At 32.6% G+C, this 11,339-nt stretch overlaps 1 protein-coding gene across 1 annotated transcript; it reads right to left on the reverse strand.

Annotated features, from left to right (window-relative positions):
- Nucleotides 1-2,617: 2,617 nt before the first annotated feature.
- Nucleotides 2,618-10,979, reverse strand: LOC126718909 (vacuolar protein sorting-associated protein 26A-like). Its single transcript, XM_050421307.1, has 12 exons — nucleotides 10,802-10,979; nucleotides 10,626-10,679; nucleotides 10,435-10,509; nucleotides 8,072-8,146; nucleotides 7,882-7,954; nucleotides 6,117-6,161; nucleotides 5,746-5,857; nucleotides 5,182-5,248; nucleotides 4,358-4,402; nucleotides 3,804-3,859; nucleotides 3,524-3,699; nucleotides 2,618-3,157 (listed from the first exon to the last, which is right to left on the reverse strand). Exons 2-12 carry the CDS (start codon nucleotides 10,626-10,628, stop codon nucleotides 2,982-2,984), a joined length of 903 nt encoding a protein of 300 aa, XP_050277264.1. The 5' UTR covers nucleotides 10,629-10,679; nucleotides 10,802-10,979; the 3' UTR covers nucleotides 2,618-2,981.
- Between the last annotated feature and the right edge of the window lie 360 nt (nucleotides 10,980-11,339).

Below are 11,339 nucleotides of genomic sequence, written 5' to 3' on the forward strand. Positions count from 1 at the left end.
AGCTACATACACGTCACTCGGCCTAAATAAATCTTGTCCGCAATATTTTTGCTGCGGAAAATACCATTACACACACAACACACGTTACTTTCTAACTTAAAAGTCATGATTTCAGTTTGAAATTAATGTGTCCTTAGTGTGTGCGGTGTTAGTGTGTGTAATAATCATTACTCTTTTTTACTTTGTGCCAAAATCCCTTTGGATTTTAAATCCTCCACTAATTAAAATTTTGAAAGAAGTGTTGTGAAATCACGATTTCAGTTAAAAGCCAATGTGTGTGTACGGTGTGTTAGTGGGTGTAATATGCTCTTTTTACTTGGTGCCAAAATCCCCTTTGATTTTAAATCCTCTGCTGGCTAAAAATTTGAATTGGAGTGGCGTGAATGCTTTAAATTCGTTGGTGACACGACACTGACACATAGTGTGTGTTTATAGAATATAGATATGCTATGGCCCACTTCATTATAAATCATTATTTTCACCAATAGCACATGAATGAAGAAGCATGTAAATGGATTAAACAAAATCATTTTGTCCAAAAAAAATAAAATAAAATCTGTTAGGTCAAGTGGAGATACTCGTGGTAGTATTATATTATATTATTAAAAAAAAAATTGAGTATATTATATAGTGTTGTTATCACTTATTATCACTCATATTTATGGTAGATATATATATATAAAAGTATAGGTCGGAGTCATTCACATAAATTGGATGGTATAGACTATAGAATATGACGTGGAATTCAATCAGCTGAGCAGTAGGTAAAGGCAGGTTATGAGACACGTAGGCTGTCTTCAGATGCCAGCCTGTAGGACCTACCACAGATGTGTACACTGCCCTTCTTTTTGTGGCAAAATAAAAATAGAAACTAATGGAGTTTAAAAATAATCTAAATTGATATCTTTATCTCAATTCATTAACTATAATTGACATATATATATATATATATATATACATATTATTTTTAAAGTATTTTTTAAATAGTAAAGTTGTCGCATTTACCGAGTAACCAGTTTCTATCAATTATCTTACGTTAGAATCTAGAACTAGATGTGTTTGTCATACCAACTCCTACCTATATCCACCGTTTGAGTATGGTAGTATGATTGCTGCATGAAAATAATGAATAAGACTATCAATTGGTTTAATATATAGTAAAAGCAAAGTTTTTCTAGGTAGAATTGTGGGCTTGTATCTAACATGTTAGGAGAAGAAATCTATATATATATATATATATATATATAAAACTAAGAGAAATCTAATTAAATTTTAAATTGGAGTTTGATTTTGTGCCACGTGTCTTATCTAATTTTTAAATTTGTGTGTTAAGTGAATTATTAGTTGTAAAAATCAAAGAGTCTAAATTTAATTAGATTCTAAATTGAAGTTCAATTTTGTGCCATGTGTCCTATCTAATTTTTTAAAGTTACACACTAGTATATATAAAAGTAGAGACCTCATGTGGGATAGCATGGATAGTGATACATTTCTTGAGTTTCTCTCATTTAGTCCACCTTATCAAAGCTTGCATTCATGTCAAATTTTTAGTTCATTGAATGTGCCAATGAAGTAAGTACACATATTAATTATCTATAGGTATGCAGTGTGTATATATATATATATATATATAAAGTATTTTATTTGATTTTTTAAAAAATTTTATATAAGAAAGTAAAAATCTTAGGGAGAGACCATGCAATTATGTCATGTAAAGCTTTTAGAGTAATTTTTCATTTAACTTTTCACCTCACATTATTTTTTAATATATCATTAGTTAGACAAAAATCTCATCAAGTTATAGCAACATTACTTCATGTTATTACTTAAAAATATTTTGAACATTCTATATAATCTTCTCACATAATAGCTTACAGCATTATCTGTATATTGCGCGGGCCTATCGCTAGTATGAGTAATGCTAGAACCATAATTTTTCTCACAACTTGCTCACGGATAAGTGGGTCCTAACTTTTCTCTCACCACTGGTGTCCTAACTTCCTAACACTCAGTCGGTAACTACGTCCCTACTGCACGCACGACAAAACACAAGTTTGTAATAATTTATACGGTTGTCTATTACCATAGAAGAATCGTGTATTTTGGATCGATCACTTCTTCTGAGATTTCCCAAGTACGGCACCATGTGAGAGTCATAAATGTATTTTCTTAGAGCAGAAGAAACACCATGTCGAAACCTCCATTTGGTCCTACCTTCAATCTATAAAAGTTGAATTGGCATAATTGTAACCTCAATAGTACAATAATATTTCTCATAGTGTCATGTTTGTATAAATTTGGCATTCTTGAGAAGCTTCCTTTTCACATCCAATAATAGTAGCACCATACCAATTAGGAAGCTCAAAATAATTTATTTGACGAGTCCTGTAAATACGTGCATATTGATTATAACTGACTGCAGAAAGTAAAAATCTTATAGTTAGGTCCACAATGTAGTGAGAATTTGGTGGTCAAAGAAGCTTCATCTTGAGAATTTCACATGAATGCTAAAAACTTTCAGCGGCTAAATAATTTTTTATTCCTTATTCTCTATTCCACTCCAAATTTTTGAAAAATACACTAAATAAATCATTTATTTAACTAAATAAAACACAAATTGAAAAATAGACTGATACATGTGCATGTGTAAAAACACACACATAAGTATATAACATAACCCAAAAATATTTATTTTTAGACAAAAGCACAATAAGATACCCCTATCAAACCAAAACTACAAAATTTTGAAATCACAAAAGGTCACTGCTGTAATTTTACAGGTGTTTGAATCTCAAGAAAAAGCAAAATCATCAAGTGATCATCCGTGTGTATATTGGCAATTACATAAACAGCTCACCGAGATGAATCCACTAACTCATCCTTTAAATAACCACACAAGGGCTTCAGTAATTGGTGCCATTAGCATGTGCTGCTCCTTTCTCATCACGAAATGTTTGAACTGCTTTAAGTTGAGAAAATAGTTAATCTTCAAGAAGCCGATAGACTGTGATTTCTTGCTGCTTGAAATACCGCCGATCCTCCTCATCCACAAGAACCAGATTCAAAAAGTACTTCACACTAAATTTGTTGTTGATGTTGCGATATGTTGGCGTTAGTTCATAAGGACTAAGGAAAAGTCTGATTGGAATTGATTCTCCTGTAAGAGCATTAGTGGATGCACCCAATAATTAAATAACGAAATAGTTGTTGCACAGAATGATAGAATCATCAACCATGTGATACAAATATTAAGCGGTGTAGAAACCATCAACCATGTGAAAGCAATTGTAGCATCACAGATGGAATGCCAGAATCACAATCAAATTAAATATCATAAAAAAAAAAATTAATTAAAAAAAGAAAAGAAAAAGAGAGAGAGAGTTAAGACTGGCCAAAGGAAAGACCAAAACATGAGAAGCATAATGGTAAAGACTTCTGTTAGAGAATCATTTCAGAAGAGTTCCACAAGACATAAATCAGATCATGTGCTATAGAAAAGTTTGCACACTATGTAACTGTGTACCTCTGACTGGAGCACCGTCCATCAACTCAAATTTTGCAAGGGTCTCGGTTTCAACGTATGTATTGGACCCTGATCCAGTTGACTCCCGACGCCTAATCTCAAGCTCCATATTTTTAATCTTGATTCTCACCAAAAGAAAATATATTTTTCCAAGGATGGCATCCTTCAGGTGATACCTTCAAATTTTTTGAGTACCATTAAGAAGTTTCAAAATTTCCTAGTTCATTCTGTAGAAAATATTAAACTTGACTATTTTAACATGGCCTTCATTTATACTTACTTGCTTGTATTGTACTCAAACTCAATGTGTAGACAGTCCTCAATTCCGACCTCCATCTGCATGAGCATCAACAGAAAGAAATGGGAGCATTATGGAAAATTATTATTTTTTCCTTTCCTGAACCATATTAGCAGATCAACTACCAATTTACATGTGTACTCCTCCCCACAACTTCCCTTTAAATAAATTAAAACCAAAAGAGAATCACAGACATTGACATGGGTGATTACAATGACGACAAAGCACCAAGACTGAAGGCTATGAACAAATCATGTGTTAAAAATACACAAGCATTTGTGACATTCAAAGGATAAGATGGAGGATTCAACGCTGTCTGTTGGAACTACTATCAACTACTTGTGACAAGTAAACATCAAAAGTAACAGGAAATTGGATATTATGGGAGTAGTTGGAGAAAGTATCAGCTGTTTGAAGAAAGTAAATATTCGAAAGCATCGGGACACTGGAGATTACAGGAGCAGGAAGGAATCTTGTGTAAACCATTTATATAACATATGCAACCATACATAAAGCAAAAGCATCACAATTCTAACCTTAATGCTGTTATTGATTGGTGGAGGTGGAGTGTAGTTGCGAACCTGATTCAGAACATAGCGGTAAAAGATAATTCAAAAAATAATAAAGAAGTAAATAGAGTACCTTTGCAATACTCTCATTCTATACATTTAAATATCTGCAGTAGAGGAATTTTGAGGAGCTTAAAAGCTTAATACATATAAATGGATGTAGAAAATACAATCTGATTTAATAGCAATCCTGAGCAAGGACTAGCATCTTCAGAAGATTTAAGCAATGAGATTAAAGAATGCAGCAGCAGAGTTTTTCTTGGTTTACTTTTTAAAGTGAAATAATAGATAAACACAAGTTGAGAGAACTTTTCTTACCATCACTTTAAAAAAATCACCAATAAAAAAAACCAATATAAAAGAAAAACTGTGAATATTAGTGCCGAGCTCCAAAACTAGGCAAAATTTAAGTAGATAGAACAAAGCAGCTCAACTGGTTTAACCAGCTCAACTACATGTCATTACAGTATAATCACACCTAGTTAAAAAAAAAGAAAAAAAGTCTTTAATTACAAACTGCAAAATATTGCGCTCTTGTATGTCTTTCTTTAAATTAAGTATAGAATCAACCTCTCTCCTTCAAGGCATATAACATGTGTATATCAAGAAAAAAGAGAACTGTAATAATCTCATGGATTGAAAATTTGTAACATCATTCATATAATTTAAACACTTCATAAAATAGAGTAAAATGGATTCACAAAAATAGTATGGCAATCAACGAAATGCTCCATAGTATCACAAATTCATAGTAATTCAATATATAGCTTACATAATCAAGAATAAATTACCACAAATTCCTGGTACTCCACCATGTTAGGGACATAATTTCGACCAATTGTAACTTTCAAAATATACCTGTGAGATTTCCAGAAACACTCAAAGGGTCAGTTCTTTCTTTCTGCTTCTTTTCCAGTTAAATATAAATTTTATTGAAGAAAGAATAAGGAAGGGTACACAGGAGGTATACAATTGTCCAACAGAGTAAAATCTAATACTCAAAATGAAAATACAATCTTAAAATAAAAAAGATGGAAAGTGTAGGCTGCCTAAATCATGTCCTCAAAAGCATAGATTCAATTGAATTCCAATTGAGCTCAACCCAACTAAAATTATGATTATTTCCCTCTTGCCAAAAGATCCACATAAGACAAAGCAGAATAACACTCCAGGTTTTGCTACTATCATGATGACTATAAACTTGAAACACAGGATACTTTTTCTAAGGGGAAGGGGAATAGAAGATTTAGCAAAGAGAGAGAAACCAGTAAGTGTTAAACAACAGTCTTGAGAACAATATACAATCTCTAATAAACAAACTTCTTTCTCATAGTAGAAGTTAGATGACAGCGTACCTAAGCCTAACGTTGACTCCATTGTATGATTCATGAGGCATCTCAACAGTAGAAAATTCAAATGGATATGTTTTCCTTTCATATAATTCACCAGGAACATCAAGTTCACGCACTGCACAAAAAATAATGGGAGTCGTGGCCTATTTGGAATATATAAAAAAACTAATTAATTAATGGAAAATGACAATCATAGCCCCTCAAAATTTTTCCTAAAAAAATAAAAGAAGAGGGGGGGGGGGGGACTTTTCAAAAGTTTGAAATGATTATCCTGATGAAAGATAAAGTATAGGTTTCTGGTTCAAAAATGGTGGTATAGTATAGCAATTTAATTATTGATCATTTTGTAGAATCACAATCTTAAATACACTCACCAAGGGAAGTAAAATCATAAAAGTTGCCTCTGTCAAAAAACAACTCTGCAATGAGGCAAAAGAAAACAATACGGTCAGAACATTGTAATACCTATTATACAGGAATAGTCCCCAAAAGCTCAAATAATGCACACGATAAACTAACCCTATATCCATTGACTTTTCCAATGGGAAACAAAAGTAAAAATATAATGCTAAAATTTTCAAACAGAATATGTCAACTTAATCTGAGATCAATATATCATACATTACATAATACTAACTTCAAACTAATTTAAAACCAGCCCTAAAAGAACTAAAGTAAAACACTTCTGAATCTTCTACTCTTTTCTTTCCCCTCTTCTCAATGGTACTAAGAAGATCTTATCCATATTCAATTTACTGTATCTTCGATATGATTTCCCTCATCTGAGAATTCCAAGTGTTTCACCTTCTAGAGAACAAGCAAATATCAAGCTTTTCATTCACCATATCCTTAAGAATCCACTTCAGTTTCAAATATTTACAATAAAAAATAGAACTAGAATTATATGGTGCTTTCATTATTTGGGGTCCATTGGGTTATGCTGAGTGGTGTTTTTTTAAAACTACCTTATGCAAAAAAACATAAGGCAGAGAAAGATTGCAGAGAAAGATTATAGAGAAAGAAAAGGAAAAAGAACAAAGAAAAAAGAAAAGCTACTAATTACAAAGGAGAGAGCTAAGGAACATAGGGAGAGAATCACTAGTGGTGAGTCCCCAAGCCCTAGACCAGTCAAAGAGTGAGCCACTAAAAGAAGCCAAAAGCTGGTCATCAAAACTTTCCATGTCCTCAAACGTCCTCCAGTTTCGTTCCCTCCTTAGACACCCCATTAAACACAACGGAGCTAAATTCCAAACGCTAGACGAATGCTTTCCAAGCCAATTCCACCAACCAAAAAGAGTATCCGCAACCGATCTTGGCAAGACCCAAGAAATCCCAAAGGATCTAAAAACCAAACTCCACAACCAGTAAGCCTTACCACAATGAAGTAGCAAGTGATCTACCGTCTCACCATTACAACGACACATAATGCACCAGTCAACAAAATCCATCCCTTTACCCCTCAAATTGTCACCTGTAAGGATCTTACTCCATACAGCAGTCCATACAAAGAAAGAAACTCGCCTAGGAGCTTTTATCAAGTTGGGCTAGCAAGTTTAACAGGCATAAATCTACAGTGATTTGGAGTATGACTATGATCCCTCATTGCTTCATGTGGGGTATTTGGCGGGAGAGAAATGCTCGTATTTTTTAATGAAGGGAGAGATCGATGCATGAATTGAAGATTTCCTTCTTCCAGACTTTGCTCAAGTGGACCAACGCTTTGGGTGTCTTTACTTTTAATTTGTTGGCTGATTTGCTTGATAGTTGAAGTTTCCATGCATCATAGTTTAGTTGTATTGCTAGCAAAGCCTGTGTGCTTTGGTTCCTCGTATGATTTCAATTTTTCAATGAAGCATTATTACTGATCAAAATAGATAGATAGAACCAGAATTGATCAATTAAATTAACCAATGAAGTAGGACATGAGTTTGTGACAATAGTAGATTAGCATGTTTATTTAGTCTGCTTCATGTTTTTTTGCTCATGAAGTAGTCTCTTCTCAATAAAATTATTCTTATCTATCAAAACGAAAATCTGTGTTACTTCCAATTGCATTCACATTCTAATTTTCTACTTAATTAAAAAAACTCCAACTAATTAGAAATCTAAAACGAAAAGCTTGAAGCAAAGGAAGCACACCTATTTGACCGAGGAGCTCAATTTTAATACCATTATGTTCAAATTTCTTCCCTTGTGTTGGTTCCACAAGAACCTGAGATAACAAGAGCAAGAATTAACCTCCCATATTATGCTTGTACCTGTGTATAGTCAGCAAAACTCTTTGGTAATAACCCTTCATAAGATTGGAAAGCACAATAACCAACTATACCTCGCCAATGATGGTTTCTTGACTTTGGAACAGAGGAAGCATAACTGTTTGACCATTGTCCTTCTTTATTGGAACCTGTAAAAAAAAGGATAGAATTTGAAAATGCAAATGCTTGAAAATAAATTAATTTAGGAACAGCTTCTGGTGAACATATGTGATGCAGTGACGATTTTCAAGGTCAATTGCATGATTTATTGATGGAATCCCTAATAGGTCTGACCATGTAGACAAGAACTTTTGGCAACTTGGACCATATTTAGTTACCGTCTTTGGAGTTGAAGACATCTGAAAATTCTACATCTAGGGGTAATTTTGTGGTAGATTTGATAATTTCCAAAAAATTTTGATTTGGCTTTGTAGTTTTTTTTAATAGGTAATATTTTCATAAAACCAGGGGAAAAAATGAAGGTAAAAAAAAACATGGGAAACCAATGAAGTATACTGGATGAGTGGATGTATACCCAAAGGTTTCAAAAAAACATATTACACATTCAAGGAAACAATAAAATCATATCACTACAAAGGTTTGATCCTATCCAAGACCAGCCAATAAAATAGTGATCCAACAAACTAAGATTTATAGGCCAATGCATCTGTGCAAATCTTTTAAAGGCATTTAAGCAAAATTGATAATGAAATCTAAGTTGTGTAGTTAAAAGAAGGCGACAATAACAGCAGATTTTTCATTGTGGTGAATACACATAGACAGAACAATCACATAGGGAAATCACAAAGGGCTCTTCCTTAGAAACATTCCCTATGTTATCATATATATATAATGATGAAGCAAAGTTTAGGAAGCAAATTGTGTCATTTCACAAAAATCTCTATAAGGAATCAGTAGATTGGAGATAGTGGGTGTCATAGATGCATTTTTCTTCAGTCTCTCTATATGAATATTTTCTATCAGTAAGTTACATATGCACCCATTGGGTCTTGAACCCACAACCTCACCTTCTACCTTACTCTTACGAGAAAGGAGGTGTCATTTGAGCTAGAGTACACTGGTGTATTCATTGACCCCAGTTTCTATGGATTGATTGCACATTCAATCATCCTTTCTTTTTCTTTGAGGTACTATCAATCTATTGGCCAAAGTGACTTGGCAAAGACAATTTGGATCCCATAAGAGAGGAAAAAAGGAAAAGAAGCTTGAATACAAAACTAAGAAATCATTGGCAAAACTGAAGACTGGTGGAGGATATAACACAGTAGAGAAGCCAAACCCTTTGAAACCAAGGGAAGAAAGGGGTCTGATGAAAATAACCTTTCTTCTCCTATCTTTTAGTTTTTTTTTTATTATTTTTATATATATATATATATATATATATAAAATTGAAAGAAAAAAAGTTATACTTTTAACATTATGAGTTAATAGAGTTTACAGCTGTCAGAGACAGGGAAGCTTAGTGGAGTTTCTGAAATGACTAACATATTGAGTGTATAATCCTGAAACTATAAGGGTGCTAAGAGAGAAGGAAAAAAAAAAAAAAAAAAAAAAAATCTACACAATTTCGTATCTTCTTTTTGCAAATGACTCCCTAATTCTCACCTAGGGATCTCTAATGAGATCTGACCATTAACGAGGAATGGAAACTGAACAGAAAATTTGCACTAAACAATAAAATTGATTAATCAACTGTTAAATAAGGACAGTATAGTTTATTTATATATGGTATTAACTATTTATTCACATCCACTAGAATCTATTTATGACCCAAATTTTTAAATAATCCATGACTTTACGTCTCACAACAATGGACTTTAATCGAAAGAAACAAAGCATGCTAACCAAAGAAAAACAAAGTAAAAAATAAAAATAAAAAACTAATTTGTTACAAGGTTGGTTGTGCAGAAATGAAGCCTTCACACCCTACTGATTCATGGATCTATTTTGAAGTGTAGTGGATTTTCAACACATCACAGGCCTAGTGTTAGCATAATGGCAAAAGTGGTTAAATCCACAATTTCCTAACGACTTAAGCTTTAGGAACACGCAGCACTTAATCACAGTAATAGAGCAAATGGGTCTTAAGTTTGAACCCCGTCTCCACTCCGCCTCCCATTTAAAACACGTGTTGGGCCCACTTATTAAGTGGAGTCCACGCCGTTAAACAATGGTTATTCGATTAAATTCATCATTTCCTAACAACATAAAGTTACAAGTATACGCAGTAATTTATCAAGAACACGATTCCTACTTCATAGTATAGCAATATCATCCATAACAACTCAAAATATAGGTGCCAATGCATTTTTTAACTTAATTCGAAAGTTCATTAAAAAAAAAAAAAAATAGGGATTGGATCAAAATAGTAAAAAATTAAATATTGAAAAAAGAAGAAGTGATTAATAAGATTTACCTGCTTGCGAGTTCTTCCATCAGCCAAGGAGATTAAAACACTACACGGTGGCTTGAAAACTCCAGCTATGAAATTCTGTAACAACAATTGGTTTTTTTTTTTTTTTAATTCAATGCAGATTTCACATGAAGATACCAAATTTTTTTTATAAACATAAAAAAAAAATATATATATATATATATATATATTACCATGATCTTCAACTAGGATTATGTATAGACACTTTGTTGACATGCATGAAGCACCTACAAAAAAAAATATTAAAAAGTAAATTAAAAAAATTGTGATCTGAGAAAAACAGTAATTGAATGGATTGTGTGTTCTTGATTGGAATAAAAAAACAGAGAAATGGAGCAAAGTAGCTTACCTGTGAGCTGAGACTGAGAGCAAAAAGTGAATTTTTTTAGCTTTGAGAATGAGGAGATTTTTGACCAATTTCGATTTTGATTTTGATTGGCTTTTTCTTTGTTGCGTTAAGTTTGTTACTTTATTCAACGATTTGTCAACGTGTCCTGGACTGTGTATCAAATATCTATAGTCCAATACTAATGGCTTCTTCTTGACATTTAGGTGAAGTTCGCGTCTTCTACGGTGTGTTATAAGTTTTACTTACCCTTAAGCTAAAACAAAAAATAAAAGTTTTACCCATTTCATTTCATTTTCTCACTGCTTGATTTACTCTTAAAAAAAAACTTTTAAATTAGTTTTTTTTTCCTTTAAAAAGTTTTTTTTAATTTTATTTATAGAATACTAAGTATTTTAATACCCACGAGAAAAAAAGAAAAGATTTTAAAGAAATTGACAGTGATGTATATCTAAAATAATCTAACTCTTAGATACATACTTTTAAAAGGCTACTAGCCTCGTCATATATGCTTTGTGTGTGTGATGAGCCTTTTTTTGGG

Source organism: Quercus robur, chromosome 1 (genome assembly GCF_932294415.1).
Source record: "Quercus robur chromosome 1, dhQueRobu3.1, whole genome shotgun sequence".
NCBI classification, from domain to species: Eukaryota; Viridiplantae; Streptophyta; class Magnoliopsida; order Fagales; family Fagaceae; genus Quercus; species Quercus robur.